The sequence below is a fragment of the Lygodium microphyllum genome, chromosome 13, assembly GCF_053477565.2.
Source record: "Lygodium microphyllum isolate KBCC chromosome 13, Lygodium_microphyllum_v1.1.10, whole genome shotgun sequence".
Lineage (NCBI taxonomy): Eukaryota > Viridiplantae > Streptophyta > Polypodiopsida > Schizaeales > Lygodiaceae > Lygodium > Lygodium microphyllum.
Genome location: NC_141147.1, coordinates 44,832,315 through 44,860,292, shown reverse-complemented (window position 1 = coordinate 44,860,292; position 27,978 = coordinate 44,832,315). Strand labels below are relative to the sequence as shown.

Here is a 27,978-nt window from a genome sequence, read left to right as displayed (position 1 = left end):
GTCTTTGGGGTGGGCTGGCAGATGGAACAGACAAATGTGAAGTGTCTTTGGTAGTTGGGCTGGTAGACGATGACTTCGATGTGGAGTCCGGCTAGCGAAACACCTTCTTTACTGACAGAGTCCCACTCTATGCTCCACACATCATCACCATCATCAAGCAACTACTGCTGCTAGAGCTACTAGTAGTGGTGGTGGTGACATACATCTATGATCTGCATCAGCCTTCGTGCACTGCCTCGCCTGCCTCCTCTCGTGCGTAGCAGCGATCTCTGAGAGAGAGAGAGAGAGAGAGAGAGAGAGAGAGAGAGAGAGAGAGAGATCCATGGCTAGCGCATCCATCATGGCCGGGCTCTCCGTAGTCAGGATCTCCTGCTCGGCCGCTGCCGCCATCGAGACCACCCCTTCTCTTCAGGTCCGGCCCTTCAGCTGCCTCGTTGGCCGCAGAGACAGGAGAGCTGTATCGTGGACCCTCTCCAAGCACAATTCCTCACAAGTCTGCATGAGCAGCAGCGTTGCAGTCGGCACCGAGGCCCCTGTTAGCGACTCCCTGTTTGCCGATTACACGGCTTCTACTGCTTTCCTCTTCCCGGGCCAGGTACTTGCCCTCCTCAATTGGCGTCCCCCATGTCTCACAAAATTTCTGCCATGCATTCAATGCCTGAAAGATTGAGCATTCCGGAAGTACGACCGATCCCGCACATTAATACACACGCACACACCTTTAATCTCGATTGCTGGATAACGACGCTCAGCTTGAACGTAGTTCTGGGATGCTTAAAAAGGAGAGAAAGAGTACCTAGAATCTAGCTTATCCTATTCAAGCAAGCAGGTCTAGACCAATTCCATGCATACCACCCATGGAATCAATTTAGATCGAGCTCAGCCATAGCTACAATCAACTTCAAGGTAGGTCTGTCATACCTAAAAATGAGAGAAAAAAGTACCTAGTACCCAGCTTACGCTATCCAAGAAAGCAGATCAACAGGCTAGACCAGTTCCATGCGTAGCACAAATAGAATCAATTGAGATTGAGTTCAGCCATTTACTTTTTTCAAGCTTCTACAGATACACCATAACAATTTTGGAGACCATCTTTAAGCTTGTTTGGAGACCGTCTTTAAGATTGTTTGGAGACCATCTTTAAGCTTGTTTGAAGTGTTAGTGGTACACCATGCAATTTAGAGACTATCTTCAAGGTTGTTGTTGAAGTATACATTGAGCTTTGTGAGTTTAATGCACATGTTGGTAGGCATGGAGATAAAACGTTATGGTGTAATATTAGTACTACAATTTTATCTTAAGAGCCTTATGGACCTTAGGATATGGAGTGTAATGCCATGGTGCTACATCATTGGCACATTATTTGCTCTTGGAGACGGGTCAACGAATATAATTTAAGAAAGTTAAAAGTTAGATCAAGTTCCTAGTTAGTAGACAGAGTTGCATTTTAGTTAGTAGTTCTAACTTGGCAAGGAGCTTGTTCCCCTTGTTTTGAGATAGTTGTAATAGACTATGCTACACCTTTAGCTCCAGTATCATGGGTCCTACATGCATCCCTAATGTGGGAATTTGGGAATGCATGAAAATCTTATGCTTGTTGAGCTTCACTTGGTAGGAACTAGATGGTTTTGATATCATCAATGGGTCGTTAGATTTCAAGGTGAGAGATTTAAATGGAGCATTGATAATCTTCTCAATCCTAGTTCCAATGAAGGAGATAGTGAAACCAAGGCTAGGAGAACCCAAGCCCAATTTCGTAGTGGTCTTGGGTTCTCCTAGCCTTGGTCTCAATATGCTCCCAACCTAGGGGGTTCTTGCCTCATGTTGAATTGAACAACTTCAAGGGCTCCAATATCAAGCATCCATGCTCTTTGAGGTCTGAGCTTATTGTTGTTTATCTTGCCATTGCTTTGAAGGTTATTGAGAACAAGGTGACACAGTGAATTGACTGCTCTTGCTTGTCTCCTCCTTGGGAGTAGACAAATCAACCTTACTCAAAGGCTCCCTAGGATCCGATCTATGTTGAAACCTCAAAGGTTGCAAAAATGCGTATCTTTGCCTCCTGAGAGGAGAAAGCTTGAACCTCTCATCCTTAACTAGCTCTGGTATTTTGGAGCCCCATGGTGAGGAAAATGAGGATGATGATGGTAGGAGGATGATGATGAGGCTAAGGATGAGGATGAAGAGGGGGAAGAGGACATTTCAGCCCTTGTAGTTAGAGAAAGAGTCGTGGTGATGCAATTTATCTTTGGAACACTCCTTGGCGGGTCTAGGATATTACATGAGTTGTGTGAGTAAACGAAATTAAGTAATGTCTACATTCTGGGCACACATCAATTAATCTAATGGGAATGAACTTTAATGAAATTTCCGCTTGATTATTCTTGTGAAAAGCTAACAAAACATAAGGAAAAGTGGGAGGAATGCACGAAAGACGTGAAAACACAACTTAAACACAACCTTTCTCTATTATATGGCCTACTTCTGGGTAGATTGTGGTTGCCAATATCAGATCTATCACTTGCCCTTGTTGCTAATTGTGTAGTTTGCAAGACAAGTCTTTCCTCTATGGGTGAAGTAGTTTTTGTGCTGTCTTGAGCAAGGCAAAGCTGTTCCAAGAGTAGGCGATATTAGTTTGAAAGTGGTGAAGGCGTGAGTGTTAGAAGTTGGTGGGCCAAAATTGATTTGACAAGTGGAAGTTTTTCCAAGAGCAGGTGATATTAGTTTGAAGCTTCGAGGTTGGGCGATGGTTGTTAGAAGTTGGTAGGCAAAAATTGATTGGACAAGTGGAAGTTGTTCTAGGCTAGGCAATGTTGTTCTAAGTGTTAGTTGAGTATACATTTCATGGGTGTATGAATTTGTGTTTGTGTGCATTCCCTATTTTATGGTAGAGATGTTAGCTGCTAGCCAACTATGTTTTGGTGCTAGGTTTTTGGTTGCCAGATTGGTCTTCTGTTTGACATTATTTATAGGTAGGCTCCCTTCTCCATAGACAATCGTGTTGGTCATTCAAATACTCAACCTCTAGCATGATTGCATCCTAGTGGAGAGGAGGAGATTGGTACATATTGCGTGTGATGCAATGCTCCAGCCTTTGTAATGTTTTTGTGCCTCGGTATATGGCTTTTATTTCTTGAGCATATTCTCTTTGAGTTCTTGCAATGTTCTCTTTTGTTCTGTGTCTTTTTCAGTCTACTATAGTAGTGTCTCTTCACTTTTGGTCGCTCTCACTTTTCTAACATGGTATTAGAGCATGTTCCACTTGGTTTTGGTAGTGCTTGTTGTTTGTAATTGCTGTTAGGTGTGATTGCGCACAGACTACTCCAACCAATTTGCTTTTACTGCTGATCCCTCTTTGGCTGGTCTAGGTGATTACATTTGTGCATTGTGAGAGTGCGGAACAGAAAAACACGAACACGGAGAGAGAAGAGAAGATAAAGACTGCAATGAAAGAAGAGAATGGAAGAAGAAAATTTGTACTAAACTCTAAAAGAATGTTGAGTACAATGAGGACCGATTAGTGGGACCGGATCAAGCTGATGACAAATGGTAGTACTAGAAGATGGAGGGTCTTGAATGTCAAAGTGTGTTGGTTGCCTCAAATCAGGTGTGAACAAATCCTCTAACCATTGAAAAAGAAATGCAAAGGTTGGAGAAGACTATCAACCAGTGTAAATACACTTAAAACTGAATGAAAAAAAATGCATGCTCTAAATAGAGCTCCCCCCTTTGTCAAAACAAATGACATCATAAACAGACAAAATATCAGAGCTTCTAATGTCTTTGTTTGACTTAGATTGAGTCTCATGGGCAAGAGATGACTGTGCAAGATGCGTATGACTGCTAACATCCCCTCTTAGACCTTGGATGTGGCTGAAGGCTTAAGAAGATGGAATAGATCCAAGGGTGGTAGAAGAAGTGCCGAAGCTAATGAAGTCCGTTGATGTAGTTGGTTGATGAAGAAACTCCTCATGATCTTGGGAATCCCCTACTGAAACACAAGGGGCCAAGGAATCCACAATTGCATTACCTTTATTATCTCCTTCTAAAAGGGATAGGGGGTATGAGGAGAGCCGCTAGAGAAGTTGATGGGGGATGGGATGGAAATTTTGGGATAGGTGGTGCACAATCGGGAATGAGAGCAGCTATGGAAGGTTGCCTTGGAGAATCTTGTACAATGGAGAATGGAGCTTGTATAGCTCCCTCTCTTGCCAACCTATCTCTTAAATGGATCCAGAAGAATAATCCTCAATAAAGATAGCTTGCTTGGTGAAGATAACTCAAGTATTGAGTCTAGTAAGACCATGAACAAAGAGGAGTGAAAATCTTAAATATAGAATATGTAGTATTTCTGCAAAGGAGCTCGATGGATGGTCAGGCAATAGCACAAAGTGCCAACACCATTAATAGGCACCGAAGAAATGTCACCAACAATGAGTATATTCTCTAGTGGATAGAGATCCTGTAGCAAATCTCCTGGAGGAGTCATATGGCTTGAAGCACTGGTGTTAATAAATCAAGGTCTCTCTGAAGATGAGATAGCCAACGAAGAAGGCTCCACCACGTAAGTGCGGGGAAGAACGTTAGAATGGCAATACTTTGAACTTAACCAACTCGATCAATTATCACCATGAAATCAGGAGAGAGAGAGAGAGAGAGGAGCTGACACCACTTTAAGAGGAGAACCAACCCCTCCCCCTTTATAAGAATTTATTGAAACAAAACCACATGCATCAAGTGCTTGAACCATATACAAAAAGGCTGATTTGCTGCAATTCTGAAAATTAGGGTTTTGAAACCCTAATTTTTGCAAACTTTGGGCAGCAAGTTGATTTTCTTATTTAGTGCTTGGATTAAATCAAGCTAAGTAAAAAGTGTTTCTTGGTTGAGAGAGAGATAGTAGAGTACAAAGCATGCGGCTGAAATTTCAGCATGAGAATTTGTTTCAAATAAAGAGAGAGATCTTTAATATATAGGTGTGGGGCTTGGGTGCTTAAAAGTGGAAAGTAGAGGTTATAAATGACAAGTGTTTGTTGAAAATGACAAGTGTAAGGATACTTGTTTCTTCAAAATGACACATGTTCTCTTTTAGATGCCACATGTTACTTTTCTAAAGAAAGCAGCTTCCAAACCTTCTACTCTAAAAATCTCTCAAATGGTTAAGAATTTGATATAGTTGCTGAAGACAAAATTGTTCCTTGCGAAATTTGGGAGCCTTTGACGTGCGCAAAATTTCCATTTGAGCAACTTCCAAAAATAGTAATCTCCTAGATTTTAGGAATTGCCAAATTTAGCTTTTGAAGAGCTTCATTATATAGGTTCACCGGTTCATGGTTTGTTTCTTCGATCACGAGCATCTGGTTTCACTTTCTAAAACCACTCATTATATAGGCTTCTAGTTAATGTGGCTATCCAAGTGTAAAAGTCTTAGTCATCTGATGCTTCAAGCACTTTGATAAAATGCTAATCTCAATAGTGCAAGAATGTATTGTTGTGTGTGAAAAGAGGCTAAGAGATGTTTATGCCTTAGTGTGAATAAGGCTTAGTAAAATGAACATGAGAGAAAGGGAGAGAAAAGAGAGAAAAATGGATAAATTTGTAGTCAATGAATGTTGAAATGAAGAGGGGAGGTATATAGGGGCTGTTGATGTATCTCCTTGAGCCGTATCTCTCCCACCAGTACCTGAGAAGCAAGTGAGGAGGGCAGGCTACCAAGTAGACCTAAATCGGAGGAAATAAATACAATAAAATAATGCAGGCAGCTAGTAAAATTGGCCGACCCGATAAAAAAGCTGCCAACTACACCAATAATGAATAAAATAATTAGTGATTGATCCTCTAGCTGCCACATGGTATCATCGCCTTCTTGATGAAATTGCTCGTACATTGTGCCTACTGAAAATGCCCACTAACTGACAAGAATAATGAACAATGTGCTTTGAGAGTACATCTAAGAGAACTGATTGCACCAATGGTAACCTGCAAAATGCTAGTCCACGGGATGATTGATCTCTAACAAATGTGGGATCGAGCCTCTTTTATAAGCATAAACAAGTTGCTCTTGCTTACATCATAGGTGACCTCATTGTCACATGGGAATCCAACTAGCGCCTCACATGGATGTAATTATATCGTCTCTCACGGGTCCAATACATCTCCCCTTTTCCATCAAATAGAGGAGGATTCATATGGGCTTGTTAGAGGGGTATATTCAACACACTTTGCATGACCAAAGGGAGTAATTCATACCATCAAGTTGATCTTCTTAGGGCAAAGAAGGAAGCATGGACATTTGAATGGATGGTGTCATCATTGCTGTACGAGGACCTATAGTACAGATCCTCTTAAAGACAAGAAGCAAGGGGGGGAATGAGGGCACTTTGATCTTTTGGATGTGTTAGAATTTCAATCTCTTGAGGGTCGTGGCTTTGATCTTTGATCTTCGATCTTCTTGTCATTCTTTGCGATGATTTGATCGGTGGTTTTTCTTGTCTTCAAAAGAATGGATTGACCCCTTGTTAGTGTCATTAAACACATTGAATTGGTAATCCATAACTCTTAAAATAGACCTGCAAACACACAAAAACTGCTGTATTTTGGTGTTGGGCTGTCCGAATGGAGGAGAAAACAGCTACACTGTGCACAAGTTGTAGATGCCGCACACACTTCGTACAAGACCCGAGCAATGCACAAAATCTATGTTCTTTGCAGCAAATTCGCTCTAAACAGCAAGCTGAATGTTGCCTTCTCTTCTTAGAACCTTTGAGTCCTCTTGTTTGGGATGGAACCATGTGAGAGTGTGAAATGGAAGAACAACACAAACATGGAGAGAGAAGGGAAGAGAGATTACAACGAAAGAAGAGAATGGAAGAAGAAAATCTGCACTGAACTCCAAAAGAATGCTGAATACAATGAGGATTGATTAGTCCTTGCAGGTAGCCTAAAGCGTTCATGAGGGCATCAGATCAGGCTGATGACAAATGGCAACACCGAAAACTAGAGAAGAGTCCTGAATCTTAGAGTGTGCTGAAACCTGCAAAAGAATAATGACCAGCCAAGTGGAGTCTGGTTATATATACTATGAATGCCAAAATCTGGTTGATAGCTGTTTGGGCATGTCAAAAAACTGGCCCACCTGCATAAAATAAATGAAATAATGCAGGTGCCTCCAGAAAATGCTGTTGCCACATAAAAGAGCTGATTGCCTTAAATTGGTGTGAACAAATCTCCGGGCATTGAAAAGGAAATGCAAAGGCTGGAAAAGATCATCAGCCACTGTGAGCACACCTAAAACTGACTTAAAATGAAATGCATGCTCTTAATGTTTGAGCTCCTAATGTCTTTGTTGGGTGTAAAGTCCCTTCGTCTTTGTGTAAATAGACTTACGGGTGTGAACACACCCTTAATGTACCCTAACATATAAATACATTCTATTTATTCTTTGTGTACCATCACATCGGTACAACTATCTCTGCGTTCACTCTTCCTCTTAACTCTTAGCTCATCTTTGCTCTTTAGCTAACGCCTTGACCTTGCACGCCATTGCGCACTCACCCCTTTAAACTGGTATCAGAGCTTCGGTGAAGGTGTGGGCGTTTCTCGAAGCCAAGGCGAGTTAGTTTCAGCTTGCGCATGCGAAGAAAACAGTAGGTCGTTTTTCAGTAGATGGCTTCGTGTGCATCGAGGTGACACATTTCAGTAAGTTGTCACCTCCCACAAGTCAGGTCGTTAGTTTTCTGGTTTGCGTTAACAGTTTGCAGCACTCAACAGCAGACGACAGCTCCCAGGCAGGCGATAGCTCACGAGGACAGGCGCATTCAGATTCGTCAGGCGACAGGCACGCAGGACAGGCGGCTGGTCAACGGCTGATGTTTTTGTCATGTTATCAGCAATTTACATCAAATTTTCATTTTTTGCAAGGAGACCCCTTGCTCACTGACTGGGATTAGCGTGCGCAAGCACAGTTCGCAAGTTTGTGCAGATTTAGGCACATAAATTTAGGGCTTTTTCAGATTGAGTGTTGCTCATGCAAGATTGAGGCATTTGGGTCAGAAATTGCAGACATTGTGCGCGTTTGAATTGGGGATTTCGCCAAATTTACTGAAATTTTACTCATCTGAGTGAAATTTCTCAATATTGGATCCATAAAATTTAGGGCTTTTGCTGTATTGGTAAAATTTTGGTCAGCTGAGTTAGATTTGCTGACATTGGTGCACAATTGGACCTAAGAAATTTGGGGTTTTTGCAAAATTTTGTGAAATTTTGCTAAATTTACCCATTTTATGCTTTTGGGAACATGTATTAATGCAATCGAGGCAGATCGGTCAGTGAAATTTTGGGGTTTTTGCTGAAATCTGTGGATTTTGGCAAAGTTAATGCGTGAAATGCACTTTGGGAATATTTCTGAAGCAATCTTGTGGTTATAAGCAGAGTGATTTGAGCATTTTTATCTCCCGCTTGTGCGATTTTGGAGAAATTGCAGAGATTTCTTGGTGTTTTGGGTGGCAGAAGACGATACGATCACATATGTATGCAGTATACTTGCTGGACAGCTCCCATTGAGTTGATGTATTGCTGATTATTCATGTTGTAGATCTGGGATTGGTGCAACTGTATTTTTTGGTGATATTGCTGAAGTGGGAGTTACTTGGCAGTGATGTATGCATTTAATGTATGCTGAAATTGCAGTCATACTGCTGAAAGTCATTCGTTCTACTGCTGTACATGTACTCGGACTGAATCTTGCTACTATTTGCTGAAAAATTGGGCTGAAATCAGCTGAATATTCAGCTCATTTTTGCTGTCATAAATTGCAGCATTGAATTTCTGGTTTATTGCTGAAAAATGGCTGCAAATGCTTCTAGCAGCAATGACACTAAATCCCTCTTTGAAGTCAAGAGGTTTGATGGCACTGGCTTTGACTTGTGGAAGGATAGGATGCAAGGCATTTTGTTTCTCAAGGACTGTGAAGATGCTCTCTTGGAGACTAAGCTTGTAGCTATGACAGATGTGGATTGAGCTAGACTTAATAAGAAGGCCATTGCATACATTAAGATGGCAGTGTTTGATGATGTACTTACAGACATCAAGCGTCTTGATACAGGTTATGCTATATGGAAAAAGCTCAAGGATACTTATGAAAATACAACTCCTGTGAATCAAGTGCATCTTATGCGTAAACTTGTGAACATGGAATTGGATGAGTCTAACCCAGCATCTGAGCATTTGAGTGCTTTCACAGGGGTTTTGAGTCAGCTGCAAGACTCTGGTTTGACTGCTTTTGATGATAAATTGAAAGCTATTTTCTTATTGATGACTTTGCATGACAGCTGGGAATCTTTGGTTGTGTCACTTAGCAACAACCCCGCTTTGACTTTTGATGGTGTTAGAGGTTCAATTCTCAATGAAGTAATCAGAAGAAAGTCTAGTGGTGAAAGCGGTGGCTTAGCTTACCATATAAGAGGCAGGTCTAAAATGAGGGGTACTGCAGCCAGTAAAGGGAAAAGCAGAAGCAAAAGCAAGGGCAAACAACAGGATGTCACGTGCTATCAGTGTGGGCGTAAAGGGCATAAAAAGCTCGATTGTCGATACTTCAAGAAAGAGCAAGAAAGAAAGAAACATCAAGGTAATAAAAAGAAAGATGATGACAACTCTTTCTCAAAAAGAAGTTGCAAAGGCAAATGTTGCACCCAGTGTGGTCATTAAAGAGCTTCTCGACACTGAAGAGATACTTGTTGTAGCCTCATGTAATGGTGCATATATCATGGCAACAATAGGTGATATGCACATCACTAAAAAGGAGGTAATTGATGCCTTACTTTCAGCTCATGATGGGCTGTCACAATCATGGATAGTGGACAACAGTGCTTCTTTTCATGTTACCCCCTCTTTGGAGTCATTTTTTGAATACACTGCAGGTTGCCTAGGCAAAGTTTACTTGGGTAATAACTATGCATGTGAGATAGAGGGTGTTGGCACCATTCACTTGGCTCTTGAAAATGGTCAAGACCTGATTTTGCAGGATGTCAGATTTGTACTTGGCATAAAGAAGAGTCTACTATCAGTTGGGCAGCTTGATGCTAAAGGGTACTTTGCTACATATGGTGGTGGATCTTGGAAGGTCCATAAGGACTCTATGCTGATTGTTAAAGGCAGCAAAATGGGGACTTTATATTACTTGCATTGTAAAGCATTACCTGGCAAGTTCTTGGCTGTGGCTGAAGTCCATTCACAGATGGAGCTTTGGCCCAAAAGACTTGGTCATATGAGCCAGAAAGGCCTTCAGGTTCTCTCCTCTTTAGGGAGATTTGATGTAAAAGGCTATGTTCTCGAATTTTGTAATAATTGCTTATATGGAAAACAAGTGAAGTCTCCTTATTACTTTGGTGTCGTTAAGAAGTCTAATGCTCTTGACCTAGTACGCTCTGATGTGTGCACTACGCGTGTTAATTTGTATGGGGGTGCACGGTACTTTGTTACTTTCATTGATGATTTCAGTAGAAAGCCATGGGTGTATGCACTTAAGAGCAAAAAGGAAGTGTTGGATTCTTTTAAAAAGTTTCATGCCTTTGTTACCACACAAAAAGGGCTTAAGTTGAAAGCCATAAGAACAGATAATGGGGGTGAGTATGTCTCAAAAGAATTTAACAAGTTTTGTGAGATGCATGCATTAAGAGGGAGTTGACAGCCCCTTATAATCCTGCATCAAATTGCGTGGCTGAAAGATTTAACCGCGCACTTTGTGAGAGAGTCAGATGAATGCTGTCCACAGCTAATCTCCCACAGCAATTTTGGGGAGAGGCTCTTAAAACTGCAGTTCATATATGCGATCGCTCTCCCAATCGTGCATTGAAAAATGGCATTCTTGAAGAGGTTTGGTCTGGCAAACCTACTTCATATGACCATTTGTGTCTTTGGCTGTGATGCCTTTGTGCATGTACCTGTAGAACAGAGGACCAAACTAGACATGAAATCCATCAAGGGCATCTTCATGGGATATGGAGATGAGAGAGAGATGGGTTATAGAGTTTGGCTTCCTCAGGGTAGGAAGATAATATGCAGCCGAGATGTAGTATTTAATAAGGAAGAGTTGTTGAAAAATGCTACACATAATGATCTTGACAAAAAGGTCAAATTTCAGCATGAACAGCCAGCCATTCAGCAGCCATTAGCTGAAAGTTCTGTTCCTTTTGATGCTGAAAATGAGCAGCAACCTATTATCAGAAGTGGTGCAACAATGGAAGCATAAACAACATGCTGAAATAGACTGCTGAACACAAGACAAAAGAAAAGAAAAAGATAACACAATACAGATGAGAACTCAGATGTATACTTGGGAAATGGAATCCATATACCAAGACACGAGATAGTACAGATACAATGTGAGTCACCGGTTGTGGAGACATTGGCACCTGCTCCCTCTCTCCAAGGACTGTCCAGTGATGAATGAATAAGTGGAGGAGGGAGCCAGACAATATATAGGACAAATAAATGCCCAAAATATGACTGGTTGGCCAACATTAAATGCTGGCCGACTGGCTGCAAATAATGCCCAAACCTCAATAAATAATGACAACTAAAATGCCTAAATAATCTATGTGCCCAGCTTGCTGAACCACAAGTCCAGATTCAACCATGAGGTGACTAATCTGCTAACACCTATTGTGCTACAGCCAGAATATCATGGACAGCAAATAGATGCATAGGATGAAATAGGACAGCAAGAAGAACATGCTGAAAACAGATTACAGCAGCAAGAAAATGCTGAAAATCAGCCACCTGGTGATGGTGTGCACATTCCTTAGGATGTAGGCCCACTGCCTGATAATACAGATCATTGGGTAAGACAATCTACATGTGTCAGAAGGTAGCCACAGAGGTTTCAGCCATCTTTGGATTGCATTTTGTTGACTGATGAGGGTGAGCCTCTGACATTTAAAGAGGCACAATCATGTGAAAACAAGAGAAAGTGGGAGCTTGCTATGCAGGAAGAGATGAAGTCTCTATATGCAAATAACACATGGGAGCTTGTATCTTTGCCCAAGGATAGGAAATCTATTCCTAATAAATGGGTTTGCAAAGTGAAATGTATTGATGGGAAGCCCAAGTACAAGGCACAGCTGGTTGCTAAGGGCTATACACAAAGGAAGGCATAGACTTCCAGGAGGTCTTTTCACCAGTGGTGAAGATGACTACGCTCCGTGTTTTGTTTGCTCTCACTGCATCCTTGGATTTAGAGTTGGATTAGATGGATGTGAAGATTGCTTTTCTTCATGGTGACTTGGATGAAGAGCTGTACATGAAACAGCCAGAAGGATTTGCTATTCCAAGAAAAGAGCATTTGGTTTGTAAGCTGAAACGTAACTTATATGGGCTGAAACAAGCCCCTAGACAATGGTACAAAAAATTTGATACCTTTATGCTCAGCCATGGATTTAAACGCAGTCATGCAGATCACTGCTTATACACTAAAAAGGCTGATGATGGTAGCCTTATTGTGCTAGTTTTATATGTGGATGACATGCTGATTGCAAGATAACATAAGAGTACTTTGAATGCTCTTAAAAGGTAGCTGCGTTCAGCCTTCTCTATGAAAGATTTGGGGGCAGTTGAACACATTTTGGACATGCGCATTAAAAGAGATAGAGTGTAGCATTTATTGTTTCTCTCACAAGACAAATACATAAGCAAAGTACTTGACAGGTTTAATATGGCTAATGCTAAGCCTCTTGGTGTGCCTTTACTGCCACATACAATGCTTAGCAAATCTGATTGCCCTAAGGATGATGCAGCTGCTAGTACCATGAAGTGTATACCTTATGCATCAGCTTGTGGATCTTTGATGTATGCCATGGTTGCAACTCGCCTTGACATTGCTCATGCAGTGGGAGTTGTTAGCAGATTTATGTCTAACCTTGGCAAGCCACATTGGGAAGCAGTGAAACGCATCTTCAAATACTTGAAAGGTACACAAGAAAAGTGTATATGCTATGGAAAGGGTACACTAGAGTTACATGGATTTTGTGATTCAGACATGGCAGGAGATCTTGATACTAGGAAATCTACCAGTGGGTATGTTTTTACTTTGGGCACTGCATTCGTTTAGTGGGAGTTGGTTAGCTTAAAGGTACCACTTCGAGCCTTTAAGTGGGAGGTTGTTGGGTGTAAAGTCCCTTCGTCTCCGTGTAAATAGACTTACGGGTGTGAACACACCCTTAATGTACCCTAACATATAAATACATTCTATTTATTCTTTGTGTACCATCACATCGGTACACCTATCTCTGCGTTCACTCTTCCTCTAACTCTCAGCTCATCTTTGCTCTTCAGCTAACGCCTTGACCTTGCATGCCATTGCGCACTCTCACCCCTTCAGTCCTCGTTTTTGACATAGCACAATAGACATAAAAAATGTTTGAGCTCCTAATGTCCTCGGTTTTAACTTAGATAGAGGCTCAGAGGCAAGAGATGACCGTGCAAGACACGCATGATTGCGTAAGTCCTATGTGACCAACTTTCAGCCTTTGTTTTTTGCAACCTTCCTTTGCATTTTGTAGTCCCAGCTTGTGTTTTGCCGTTCATAGCTGTTTTACTAAGATTTGGTGTTCTTGGTCTTGGTTGGTGAGAGCAGTTGGAGACAGTTCTTGAGCACTACAGATTCGTGAGAAGTTGAAAGCTAGTGAGTAGGGCTTTTGGAGCAATAACAGTTATATATGTAGTTTAGTAATGATAAAGAAATATTACCAAGAGCACTAGTCTATATATGGAAGTTTTGGTAGTGTGGGTGCTCTCCATGCTGCTCATTGTAGTAAAGAAGTTTATTAGTACTTTTTGTCTAGGTGGAACTGAGAAGGTTGTTCCTTTGGCTCTGGGGCATCTCCCTATGTTAAAAATAGTTCCAAACATCTCTAGTCCTTGCACTCCATGACCCAACTTATCGAAAGAGGTAGTGGCATCTCCATCTAAACTCTTAGTACATTGTACATAGGCAAGTGTAGTGCTCATTCGACTTAACCTTGGTCCCACATAGTTGGCATATGTGGTCCTTTGGGACTATATTCTCATACCTCTTTGTCTCTATCCTCAACTAGTGTGATGAGGTGCAAGTTGATTAATAATGCATTTGAGGCCGTGTGATAGATGGGTGTGTTAGAGCTTGACATTCCTTGGATAGGCAAGTGCAGCAGGCGGTCCACGTGGCAATTGACGTTAGCAAATGACAAGCTGGAGACATGTGTCAGGTGGGGCAGTGGGGTTGCAGTTGGATTGTGCTATCAGTATTATTTGCTGTATTTTGTGGCCTATTTATTGCCCCAATTTGCACATTCTTTGATAGTTGTGCTCTTGGTTTTCAGGCTGCAGACCGTGGAGACTTTTCTCGGGTTTCTCAGAGAGTGAGATCTTCGAGGTGGAGACATATGCATACGTTCTCTGTGCACGTGTATATATTTGCATCCTTGTATAACATTCTTCACTGCAGATTTTCTGCATTTCACTGTCTCTCTCTCTCTTTCTCCTCTCTTTGTTTACTCTTTGTCTTGGTCTTCGCTTCCGCACTGCTTCACTCTAATATGGTATCAGAGCATTGAAGGATTGACCAAGGGTGGAGATTCGCGAAGAGGAGATTTCAGTGCAACACAAGGCTGCGTTTTCAGCATTCAAGGGCGAGTAGGAGGGCTGCGTAACAAAACAAGGCTGAGGCGAGCATGGGCGTGTGAGAAAGGAGAAGATTTGTTGAAGTTGCTGTTGATTTTTGCTGTTAGAGAAGGAAGAAGGCTGCGTTTTGGGCCTTCAAGTGCAGATTTTACCTTTTCATCACCTTCGACGGATGAAGGAGCAGGACTAGCAGTGAAGAGCCCTAGTAGGCTGCTTTCACACAGTTAGAGGGGGCTGGTTTTTGTGTTTTGTGCAGGCATTGTAGGTGAAGATGCTTTCTAAGGCCAAGACAGAGTTCCAGGCGATCATGGACCAGAAGGAGCCTATGTTATCGGCTCTTCCATTAAATCAAAAGCTTGATGGCGATAATTATGTCATCTAGCGGGTTATGATGCTTGCCATTTTGGAGTCCTATGGTTCGGCGGAGCTTGTTACGGAGGCTATTCGTTGTCCTTCTTCGCGAGACGAGTCCAGACTCTCTTCCAGTGATAAGGTGGAGTTGGCGAAGGCTCAGACACATTGGGACAAACTCAATGCTTGCATCCGCTTGTTTTTATTTCTCTCATGCACTACAACTGTTATCTCTCATATCGAGCATTTGACGGTGGCTTGGGAGATATGGCTGGAGCTTGATCAGATGTACAATTGTATGACCATCATGAAACAAGTTTCTTTGGAAGTGCAGATGAGGACCATGAGTATCAACAAGTCATCTTCTATGCGGAAGCATATTAACAAGCTAAGGTAGCTTAAGATGTAGGTGCAAAATGCAGGGAAGGTGATCACTTCTGAAGACATAGTGATAACTCTTCTTTCACAGTTATTGCCCCATTTCAGTGGCTTTTGTTTTGTCTCGATTGCTTCAGGGCGGATTGAGACTCTTTGGTCGGAGGAGTTGGTTTCTATGGTCTTGGACCAAGAGGAGTAGTTGAAAGGGACCAATGCTTCTAAATTTGAGGCCTTGGTTGGTCAGTCCTCTCAGAAGAAGGGGAAGGACCAAAAGGAGGAGGACAAACCCAAGAAGGACAAGGAAAAGGAGTTTACTTGTCACATCTATGGTGGCAAAACAGGTCACTGGAAGAAGGATTGCTTGGACAAGGAGAAGAAGGACAAGGAGAAGAAAGAGAATCTTCAAAGGATTCCGGAGTGGTGGTTGCTTCCTCATCAGCTGCTTTTCTTCACTTGGAGGTGGTTAAGGAATTGACCTGACGTCTTTTGATGCTGCGTTGATGGCCCCATATACTCGAGAGTTGATTGTTGATAGTGGTGCCTCACGGCACATAACCCCTTTTTTAGTAGGTGTTACTCATTTGCGGCCTTTGCATGGCCAGATTCTCATTGGTGATAGTTCGTCTATTCCTATTTAGGGATGGGGTGACTTGCATCTTATTCTAGATGGGCGAGGTGGTGCCTATGCATTTGAGGTGCTTTATGTGCCGGCCTTGGAATACCATCTACTTTCGATGCACAAGATTTGTGCCCTTAGCCTCTTGGTCGAATTTGATGTGGATTCTTTTCGGATTCTTGATTATGGATCGAGACAGGTTCTTTCTTCAGGTTATGAGGAGAATGGAGTCTGTAAGTTGCGGTCTTCTTCTGCTTTTACTTTTCTTATTCTTACCTCTCAAACTTAGTTCGAGCTTTGGCATGCTCGGTTTAGCCACCTCAACTATGATTACCTTTGGAAGGTGTCAAAGGGACAACTTGTTCGAGGTTTGCTGGATATTGTGGTAGGCCAGCAGCCTTGTGTATCTTGCATTCATGGGAAGCGAACTCGTGAGGCTATTCCCAGCAAGACTTTGAGGCGGTCTTCAGCACCCTTGGAGCTTGTTTCTACCAATCTTTGTGGACCGATGACGACGGAGTCCCTTCGAGAGAGCTTGTATTTCATGCTAATTGTGGATGATTACAATAGGATGACATTGGGTTATTTCTTGAACCCGAAGTCGGAGGCATTCTCCAACTTTACGGATTGGTTGCTCTTTGAGAAGAACCGATCGGGTCGGAAACTGAAGACCTTACGATCGGATAAGGGCGGAGAATTTGTTTCTAATGAGCTTGCTCGTTTTTGTGCAGATTGTGGTATTCACCAGGAGTTTGCCAATACAAACATCCCTCAGGAGAATGGCATATTGGAGTGGAAGAATCGCAGTGTGGTTGAGATGGTGTGTACCATGATGGAGCATCGTAAGATACCTCAATGTCTATGGGTTGAGGTTGTGGCTATTGCCATTCACATCCTTAATCGATCCCCTACTTCTATTGTTGTTGGTATGGCCCCTTATGAGGCATACTTTGGGTACCTTCCAGAAACTTTAGCAGATGGCAAGTGATGAGGCGAGATCTAGCCTCCTCCTCGTTCGGCTTGTGACACTCTTCGTGATGCACGGATTGAGGGGGTCCTTGAGGAGTGGCAACCGCAGGATGGCTCATGGCATTCTCGAAGGAACCATACATACCATGCTGAGCTTGTGTACACTAATTACTGTTTGATCACTCATGTCATGTAGGATTGCGAGCCCACTTCCGTGAAGGAGGCTTTATAGCATGATCATTGGCGGAGAGCGATGGAGCAAGAGTTGGAGTCGATTGAGAGGAATGGCACTTGGTACCTTGTGTATTAGATGGTTCAAGGTAAGTATTACGTTTATTATCAGATCTATCTTCTGTCTTTTGTTGATGAATAACTCTGTTCCGAGAAAACAAGCTTAAGAGAGATCTGTCTCTCCCCCCGACCACACTTAGGAAGTTCTCGCAGTGCCACCCCGTCGTGACTCCCTCTACCAGCTGTCATTACTTGGTGAGTTCTACTATTTTAGTATTACTCACTTACTTCCTAAGCTCCCCTTAACCCCGTACGCGCGCCCAAAGCTCCCGGAGGGTCATCCCTCGCGCTTGTCTCCTATAAGTTACATTTATTAATATAACATTTCCTCCCCCTTAAGAATCGGTTTCGTCCTCGAAAACGATGCTTGGGAGGTTCAACTGTAAATTGGGAAACCTTTTCCCTAAGGTACTTACTCGCTACCATGTTGAGCTTTCTTCTGAACAATCTTTCCATTTCACCATATATTCTTGATAAATAGTATTCCTCGTTCGTCTGTTACGAACACTTAAAATTCTTTCTGGTTCGTGTGGAATAGATTGGTCACCTATTAGCTTGTCAATGTTATCATTTAAGATTAGATTATCCATATCACCTAGCTTCTTTCTTAGCTTGCTTATATGGAAAACTGGATGTGTTTTACTACTAGCAGGTAGTTGGAGCCTGTAAGCCTGTTCTTCGACCCTTTTAAGTATTGTGAAAGGACCACAATACCTGGGTGGAAGTTTTGGACATCGTCCCATTTTCACGATTTTAGTTTATTTAGGCACTTTAAGATAGACCAATTCTCCTTCCTCAAAGGAGATGTCTCTCGATGAGGATCTGCATAAGCTATAGCTCGATTTTGAGCTTTCTTAATATTTTTTTGAGCAAATTTTAACATACTATTCATATCCTCCAAGAAATCCTTTGCTGCCTGAACCTTTTCCTTGTGCAGTCCTATTGCATGAGGAGCTCTGGGCTGAAACCCATACATTAGCATAAATGGACTATATCCAGTGGAAGAGTGTTTGGCACTATTATATGCAAACTCTGCTATCAGTAAATACTCGTCCCAATTAGTTTGCCTTTTACTTACGCATGCTCTCAACATATCTTTAAGGATTTGGTTAACCCTTTCAGTTTGCCCATCTGTTTGCGGGTGCTCCGCCGTGCTCATGCTAAGTTTAGTATCCAATTTCCTAAACACAGCACACCAAAATTGACTATTAAATTTTCTATCCCGATCAGAAACTATATTTGCTGGAAGGCCATATAATCGGTATATGTTCCTTATGAACAATCTAGCAAATTCTGGTGTTTTAACATCAGTTGAAGTTGGAATAAACCTAGCCATTTTGGTTAACCTATCCACAATCACCCACACAGAGTCGTGCCCCCTCTGTGTTCTGGGTAATGTGACAATAAAGTCCATGGAGATACTCTCCCATTTTCCCGAAGGAATCTCTAATGGGTGGAGAAGTCCTTCCATTTTCAATCTTTCAGCTTTATTAACCTGGCATTTATTACATTTGACCACATAGTCAAGGACGTCCTTATTCATTCCAGGCCAATAGAACGGCCTTTTAATAAGACTTTAAGTCTTATTAACTCTTGGATGTCCCGCACTAGGGATATCATGACACTCAAAGAGTATCTGGCACCTTATTTCTTCATCTTTCGGGACACATATCCTACCCTTGTAGAGTAAATAACCATTATCAATGGTAAAATTCTTTCACTTGAATCCCATTTGAGCAACCCCTGATTTCCTTGTTGAACATCCTCAGATGTTCCTTTCTCAGTGGAGGCCTTCCATTTGAATCCCCATTTTCTATTGGTTCCCATATGTTGGAATATGCAGGATCAACTTGGCATTTCCCTTTTAAGGATTCAAGCAAATTAGAAGTGAACTGAGTAAAACTCAAATCATTTATGATGGGCATTCTGTTGAGTGCATCAACCACTATATTATACTTTCCTTTTCTATACCTTATCTCATAGTCGAACTCTTGGAGAAGTTCGGCCCATCTAGCTTTACACCCTTGTAGATCCGGTTGGTCATTATATACTATTGCATACAGCTCCCTCTCATAAACAAAATAATTCCGTTTTGCACGGTCTAATTTCTTGCTTTCAAAAGTAACCGGTCAACCCTCTTGTAATAAGACCGTGCCTACTACCCTGTCACTGGCATCAGCTTCAACCACGAATGGTTTATTGGGATCCATAATTAATAGTATTGGAGTTGTAGCAATAGCTACCTTAAGTTTTTCAAAACTTTCATTTTGGTCTGTTCCCCAATTAAAGCTTTTCCCTTTCCCTTTAAGTTGGTCTGTCATTGGAACAACTATCTTGGCATAATCTTGAATGAATCTATTATAAAATCGAGATAAACCTAGGAAGATCTGCAACTCTTCCAGGTTCCTTGGAGATGGCCACTCAATAATTGCCCTTACTTTTTCTGGATCCATCTTGATTCCCTCTTTCGAGATAATATGCCCCAAATATTTGACCTCTTGTGCGAAGAATTCACATTTAGTTTTCTTCGCATAAAGGGAATGGGTTCTTAACAATTGGAATACTAATCGTAAGTGTTCCAAATGTTCTTCTCTTGATTTACTAAAGATCAAGATATCATCCAAGAAGATTACTACAAAGTGTCCTAGATAGGGCCGTAACACACTATTCATCAGCTTCATAAAAGTAGCCGGTGCATTAGTGAGACCAAAAGGCATCACCAAAAAATCATAGTGCCTGTATCTAGTACGAAATGCCGTCCTAGGAACATTGTGGGCCTTAATTTTTACTTGGTGATAGCCTGATCTTAAGTCAATCTTTGTGAAGAATTTTGCCCCTTGTAATTGATCAAAAAGATCTTCCATTCTGGGCATAGGAAACTTATTCTTCGCCATTATCATTTTAAGTGCTCTATAATCAACACAAACTCGCATAGAACCATTTTTTTTCTTTACCAATAAAATTGGCGAAGCCCAAGGTGAATTGCCGGGTTGTATAAACCCTTTATCAAGGTAATCCTTAGTTTGTCTTTCGACTTCTTGGTGCTGTGTTTCACTTAGCTTATAAGGTGGTTTAGAAAGAGGGTGTGTATCCCTATCTATGTCAATTGGGTGATTTACATCACCCCTATCTGGTGGAAGGCCCACTTGGTAAATCAGAAGGAAACACATCTTTGAATTCATCTAACAAACCACTTAATTATTTACATTCAACTCACAAACATAAGAAAATTGTTGCTTTATATTACAAAAAATAAAAGTGTTCTGTACAGGGAGGGACCATAACATATATACCTCTCAAGCTTCCTTCTTTATCAGCTTCTGAACTTCAAGGGAACACATCAAAGGGTTATCAGATACTTCATGTTCACCTTGAATTACAAAAGTCTTACCATCCCTTTCAAATTCCAGTGTATTATGATGATAAGTACGCTTTAAGGATGGCTCCAATCCCCATAGCCACTCCCTCCCTAAAGCAATATCAGCTCTTTCCATATTCATAATTTGGAAATCAAGTTTATCTTTATATCCTTGGATCTCGATTTCCAAATTGGATACCATTGTATCCCATATTTTATTATCCTGACCTTGCATCATACGAACAACATATTGATGCTCACTCTTTTGTTGGGCAAGTTTCAACTTTTTGACAAGTGCATAATTTATGAAATTGTGGGTGATAGAGTCATCAATCATGACTCTAACTCTCTTTCTCGCTATCAATCCATGCACTCTAACTAAATCATGTGGCCCAAAAGTAGGCTGCCACATAGAAGTTGACATACAACACCTATGTTGTACATCCTTGTGCAAGACCTCTAAAGATTTATACTTTTCATGCCCCTTTAATTCCAGGGTTTGCACTACATGGATTTGTTTTTCTTTTCCCTTGCCCTTGTCCTTATCCTTTCCTTTATCTTCCCCCATTTTCCTTTGAGGGCAATTCCAGGTAGCATGGTTAGGAGATAGGCAGTTGAAACACAACCTTTCTTTTTTGGCCTTATCAAAGTCATCTTGACTTAACTTTGGCCTTACATATTGTTTCTTTTCAAAGGGTTGTTTCTTACCCTTAAGGAATGGTATTTTCCTTTTAGATTTGCCTACAAATTTTGAGGCTTCAAATTCCCTAGTCTTGGGCTCCGTATCAGTGAGACTAGTGAGTGCACCTGGACGCGTATTATCTTCATTGATTAATGCAAATTTAATTGCCTCTTCAAGCGTCTCCCTTTTACTTCCTTTTTACAGGCCTTATCTAGTCCCCTTATGAATCCTCTTGTCTTTTGAAATTCATCTATTCCTTCCAATTTGAGGATTATCTCACGATACTCCTCGAGATATGTTAGCAAAGGTCTTCCCTTTTGTTTGACAAAATCCCAATCTTCCTAATTTCTTTCCATTCATTTTTAGGAAGGAATTCTTTCAAAAAGACCGATTCAAATTGAGCCCAAGTTTCAGGTATTTTATTTGCCTCCTTTAAAGTTCTCCACCATTTATATGCCTTTGGCCCCAAGGTTAGACTGGCCTCCAACGCTTGGAGATGTGGTGGAGTATTCTTAAGTTTGTGCAAATCCTCCCATTTTTGGAGGAAGTTAAAGATAGTATCTTTATTTCTATCTTTTTCCTCCCCATGAAACTGAGGGGGTTTCATATCTTTTAACATTGGTTTATCCCTCAGCTTTTGGTGGGGTTTCCTAGGGTCTCGCATAGTCACATCTAGATCTTTCGATTAAGATGGAATATCTGAGGTCTCTACCTTACCTTTATCCCTTTCTAATAATAAGGCTAATTGGGATTTTATTTCAGTGAGTGCTTGAGTTAGCAACTCCATTTGAACCCCCTGTGCTTGCACACGAGCAGTTAGATCATCAAATTATTCTCGTGTAGCAAAAAATTCTTCCCATTGTTCTTCTTGTATTTCCATTTCATGGGGATCCACCATAGGGTGGTCCTCTGAACTAGAGCCTTCGGTTATCCCCTCTCTCTCTTTTCCCTCCATTAATACACTGGAATTGGAAAGTAAATATAAGAAATTTGCGTACAAAGATGAGGTACTTCCATGATTACAGAGGGGCACGAAGAATAGTGCAGCTTTCCTCAAATTTGCACTAATTGTGTGCAGATTACGTGGGAATAAGGCGTGTCAGACAGGAATGCTGGGTAAAGATGTGATTAAACACCCCCCGCCAGGTCACGTGGGAACAAATCTGTGATCAAAGTTGTAACTAGAAGCGGGACTTCGCTCGACTTGCACCCTCCCACCGTGGTCGCTAACACGGAAGTGATCGAAGTGTCTAAAGACGAAAACTGCAGTTGAAGCGGTTGAAGACGGGACAAAAACCTTTCGACAGGATGTGGCCCGATTGCTCTGATACCAGTATTAGATGGTTCAAGGTAAGTATTACTTTTATTATCAGATATGTCTTTTGTCTTCTGTTGATGAACAACTCTGTTCCGGGAAAAGAAGCTCGAGAGAGATCTGTCTCTCCCCCCGACCACGCTTAGGAAGTTCTCGCAGTGCCACCCCGTCATGACTCCCTCTACCAGCTGTCATTACCTGGTGAGTTCTACTATTTTAGTATTACTCACTTACTTCCTAAGCTCCCCTTAATCCCGTACGGGCGCCCAAAGCCCCCGGACGGTCATCCCTTGGCTTGTCTCCCATAGGTTACATTTATTAATGTAACATTGTACCTAAGCCTCCTCATAAGAAAATCCTTGGAGTCAAATGGGTCTTCAAGTCCAAGTACTGTAGTGATGGTGCGCTGGACAAGCACAAGGCCCGCCTTGTTGCTGAAGGTTTTGCACAGCATCTAGGCATTGATTTCCATGATACTTTTGCACCTATAGCTCGGATGGCTACTATTCTCACAGTTCTTGCCTTGGCCAGCCTAGGAGATGGCCGGTCTATCAGCTGGATGTGAAGTTTGCCTTCTTGAATGGGGAGTTGAAGGAGGAGATCTATGTTGAACAGCCTCCAGGCTTCGGTTCTTCTGATGGTAAGGTGTATAGGTTGAGGAAGGCTCTCTATGGCCTTAAGCTAGCTCCTTGTGTTTGGAATAAGAAGATTCAATCGTTCCTCTAAGAGAAATTGGGGTATTGAGGTTCCAAGGCCAATCCCCAGTTTTATGTTCACACTTAAGGCGGAGGTCGTGTGTTGCTTGTCCTTTGTGTGGACGACTTGATTGTGACAAGTGACCATACTTAGATGGTTGAGCAGAAGAAGGCAACACTTCATGAGAAGTTTGAGATGACGGATATGGGACTTTTTCATTTCTTTCTAGGCCATGAGATCTATTAGATTCCGAGGGGGATCTTTATTTCCCAGTAGCGGTATGTACAGGAGCTCTTGACTACGTGTGAGATGGAGGGGTGCAAGTCTCTTACGACTCCCATGGACCCAAATTGAAAGGCTACTACTCATTTCGATTCTCCTTTGGCGGATGCTACCCGTTATAGGTAGTTGGTTGGCTCCTTGATCTGGCTTCTCAATACTTGTGTTGACTAATGTTATGTTGTAGGTGTGCTGGCCTAGTTCATGAGTGAATCCAAGATGGTGCATTGGTAGGCTGCTCAGAGGATTTTGCGGTTCCTACGGGGAACCCCTAATCTTGGGATCTATTATCCAACAGGTACAGGTGTTACAAACTTAGTCCTTGAAGGATGGAGTGATTTAGATTGGGCTGGCGATATGGATCATCAGAGGTCCACGATAGGTTATTGCTTTACCTTGGGTGCCAGTGCTGTTTCATGGAGCAGCAAGAAGCAACCCACGATTGCCCTATCTTTGATTGAGGTGGAGTATTAGGCGGCGTCTTCTACTACATGTGAGACAGTGTGACTTTGCAGGCTCTTGGAGGAGCTTGGCTGCTTGTAGATAGGTCCTATTGTTCTTCAATGCAACAATGAGAGTTGCATTGCCTTGGCTAGGAACCTTGTGTTTCATGCTCGGATGAAGCATATAGAGATCTAGTACCATTTCATTTGGGGGACAATCGTTTGTCCAGTTGACTGCAGTCGGATTTGTCCAGTTGACTGCATTTAATGCAGCCGACCTGCATTATTTGCTGTACTTTCTGTGGCCTATTTATTGGCCCCGGTTTTCACATACTTTGATAGTTGTGCTCTTAGTTTTCAGGCTGCAGACCATGAAGACTGCCCTTGGGTTTCTTGGAGAGTGAGATTTTCGAGGTGGAGACATGCAAACATTCTCTCTGCATCCGTGTATATACCTGCATCCTGTACATCATTCTTCACTTCAGATTTTCTGCGTTTCACTGTCTCTTTCTCTCTCTCTCTCTCTTCTCTCTTTTCACTCTTTGTCTTGGTCATTTGCTTCCGCACTGCTTCACTCTAACAGGGTGTCCTCCATTTATGTTGGTCATGTGATAAAACCATCCTAAGAGAGGTCAAGAAAATGTCTTTGATATTGTTGCATCTTCTATGTTCATTGGAGTCCTCTTAGTATCTAGTCATACAATGCCCATCCTAATCACCTAGTTCATCTTTGAGTGGTCGAGTTCCCCAAATCTTAGCACCGTAGAGGAGTGTGTCAAATAGCCATAGCTTAGTTTGGGGTCCTTGGAACTACATGTGTGCACATTGGTGCTCTAAGGCACCCAGGGCTGCAAATCCTTGTCACACACACACACACACACACACACACACACACACACACACAGTGTGCGTGTGTGTGTCTACCAGAGGAAAAATTGGCTCATGAGATGAATCAATATAAGCAACAATTAACTAATTATAGTCAGATTCATCCCATCTCTAGTCCCTATCTATCATATTGTAAGAGTATAGACATGATGAGTAATGAATAGTCTACCACCAACTCCAATGGGTAAGATGCATCATGATATGTAATATATCATACACGGAGCAAGGAGCGAGGAGGGCTCTCATGTCTAATTCACCAACATACACCTGCGCACATGGGCACACACAGAGAGAGAGAGAGAGAGAGAGAGAGAGAGAGAGAGAGAGAGAGAGAGAGAGAGAGCGCTTATAATGCCATTCCAGGGTGCACAAGCTGTGGGAATGGGGAAAGAAGCAGAAAAGGTGCCAGCTGCTCTGGAATTATTTAGTAAAGCTAGTGAAATTCTTGGGTAAGACTTTCCTTTATTTCGGCAGAAATCATGCCAGGTGCATTGATGCAACTTGAGTTTTGTGCTAAATCATGTTGAATTCTGTTTATGATTGCCCTTGTCTAATTGCAATACTTTCAACTGGCAGCTATGATTTACTGAATGTCTGTATAAATGGACCTAAAGAGAAACTAGATTCGACAGTCATAAGTCAGGTGATTTTTTTGGGAGTTGCGTAAGATATTTTCATTGTTCTTCTCAGGAATTTTGAGACTTGCCTTCCAAGTTTTCAGCTTTGTTGTATCACTAAATACATGCCACTTCTATGTTGCAGCCTGCAATTTATGTTTCTAGCTTGGCAGCTATTGAGGCGCTCCGTGCTGATAGTGGAGGTCAAACTATCATTGACTCAGTTGATGTAACTTGTGGGCTAAGTTTAGGGGAATATACTGCCCTTGCTTTTGCTGGCGTCTTCAGGTTATTTGTCGTTTTGTCCTGCTCGTTTTGGTAGAGCTGGTTGTTGTTTTGTCTTTTCTTTTTGTCTGTAAACAAGTTTTTTCAAAGGCTGAAGATTCGTTTTCTTTCTGTATTTGGTATTTCTTGCAGTTTTGAGGATGGATTGAAGTTGGTGAAATTAAGGGGTGAAGCCATGCAGGTAAAGCCAACAGCCATCCCAGTTGTACTCGAAGTTTTGGCTAGTGGTTGGTAAATCTGTAAAGAGATTCATTAATGTTGACACTTGCAAAAATACTCAGGCTGCTTCTGATGCCACAAATGGAACAATGGCAAGTGTAATAGGACTGGATACACAAAAGGTGCAGGCGCTCTGTGATGCTGCAAATGAAGATGTCAGTGAAGATGATAGAGTGCAAATTGCGAATTATTTATGCACGGTATATGCTCAACAGCTTTTCTAGTTGTAGATGTTTCATACATGCGATTGTTTAAATTTAAACGTACTTGCTAATGCTCATATACAAACCATGGAAGCAACATTTGTTTACTGTTGCAGGGAAACTATGTGGTCTCAGGTGGAGTGAAGGGAGTTGAAGCACTTGAAGCAAAGGCCAAGTCTTTCAAAGCTCGGATGGTGGTATGTCCTCTTTATACACTGTTTGATTTGTCTTTTCATTCCCAATGGGCCTGTTCGTATTTTAGATCATGAGGAGATCTTAGATGGATCATTATGCGACCGATGTTGTAGGACCTAGTAATCAAATACAATGCTTTCTTTTCTTCATTATGGTTTTTACAGACAACTATGTGATTTTTGTGCAGTTACTGTATCTTTTGTTATGGTCTCTTCTGTTTGTTATGTTCTTTATAAGTAACTATGTAAACTTGTTTTAATGCAGTTCCTGTTTCACTGTGCCTGATATGCTTACTGAATGCAGACCTGCCATAAAAGATAAAATATTTCTCCTTGCAGGTACGATTAGCAGTAGCTGGAGCTTTTCATACTCACTACATGGGTTCTGCTGTGCCTAAGCTGGAAGCAGCTTTGGCAGAAACCAAGTTTAAGGTGCCCCGCATCCCAGTTATCTCAAATGTGGATGCACAGCCTCACTCTGATCCTGGTGTAATCAAGAATATACTTGCACGACAGGTCAGTAAGTTACAGTTGACAGATTTGGTCAAAGCTCATCAGTTTTCCAGTCTACTCTAAGGCCAAAAGTCAGTCTCCAACACTATAATTACAATTGCTATGTCTTCCATAATCTCATCATGAATTTGGAAACTATATGTTTACGCTTGCTGAAGTTTCCTGTATAATGCTGACCAACATGAATCTACATGTAGGTTACCTCTCCAGTACAATGGGAGAGCACTCTTAAGACACTCCTTGGAAAGGGCTTAAAAAGCAGCTATGAACTTGGCCCGGGAAAGGTAGACTCTAATTTGTGATCTCTGAATTTGTGAATGAACTGGTGTACTCAATGAGATACTGACTCTTTAATCTCCAGGTTATTGCTGGTCTTCTTAAACGCATTGATAAATCTGCTGCAATTGAGAACCGAAGTGTGTAGCAGAGTACAGAGCTATATTCACAGGCAATTGCGAGCTGATTTGATCTCCTGCACAAGCTCAGTGAAGTCTGTATGTTCTGTGCAAACAGAACAGAAATTTTGTTTACTTTTCCCATAGATAGTTTGTTGGAGGGGGTCGTCCATGTAGGGAGTTCTACTGTTTTCAGAGGGTTTTTCTGTAAAATCACTGTGGAGATAAGCATGTGTATGTAACAGATTCAAAATGAGTACTCCCCATAACAGCCTCATGATCAGGCCATTTTTTTCTATTGGTTTTTGGAAATCCAGACAGTTGTGCGGTATCTGTCTCCTTATTATTGGTTTCTGGAGGTTTTTCTAAATTGAGGACAGTAGTGGTTTTATCTTATTCCCAAAGGTTGCTGTCTGAACTGGAAGCTCAAACCCTCATCAAATCCTGTAATTGAGATACCCTTACATTGAAATTATGTGAATTCTGCAGGAGGCCTTTGTGGGGCATGAACTGGATGTTCTGGATTTGAACCAGTTCTAGATTTCTATGTTAACATGTTGGTGATTGCCATTTGAACATTGAACATAACAGGAATGCATGACTCTCTACAGGCAGAGGGCCACTTTCTGAG

The 27,978-nt window shown here is 41.7% G+C and overlaps 1 protein-coding gene across 2 annotated transcripts; it reads left to right on the top strand.

Annotated features, from left to right (window-relative positions):
* Positions 1–27,978, top strand: EMB3147 (Acyl-carrier-protein S-malonyltransferase). 2 transcript variants are annotated; one of them, XM_087691020.1, is made up of 10 exons: positions 5–595; positions 25,285–25,370; positions 25,498–25,564; positions 25,684–25,826; positions 25,956–26,004; positions 26,105–26,242; positions 26,362–26,442; positions 26,779–26,955; positions 27,150–27,236; positions 27,314–27,975. In XM_087691020.1, the coding sequence occupies exons 1-10, from the start codon at positions 323–325 to the stop codon at positions 27,374–27,376; spliced, it is 1,164 nt and encodes a 387-aa protein (XP_087547146.1). In that variant the 5' UTR covers positions 5–322; the 3' UTR covers positions 27,377–27,975. The 2 variants fall into 2 exon arrangements, with proteins under 2 accessions (XP_087547147.1, XP_087547146.1); XM_087691021.1 differs by lacking the exons at positions 25,285–25,370; positions 25,498–25,564 and having other exon boundaries at positions 1–595; positions 27,314–27,978.

Excerpts from the sequence above, each read along its gene's own strand:
- EMB3147 (XM_087691020.1), top strand. The coding sequence starts at position 323 with ATGGCTAGCGCATCCATCATGGCCGGGCTCTCCGTAGTCAGGATCTCC. Across the intron at positions 25,827-25,955 it reads GCTTTTGCTGGCGTCTTCAG|TTTTGAGGATGGATTGAAGT; the intron begins GTTATTTGTCGT and ends TATTTCTTGCAG. Across the intron at positions 26,005-26,104 it reads TAAGGGGTGAAGCCATGCAG|GCTGCTTCTGATGCCACAAA; the intron begins GTAAAGCCAACA and ends AAAAATACTCAG.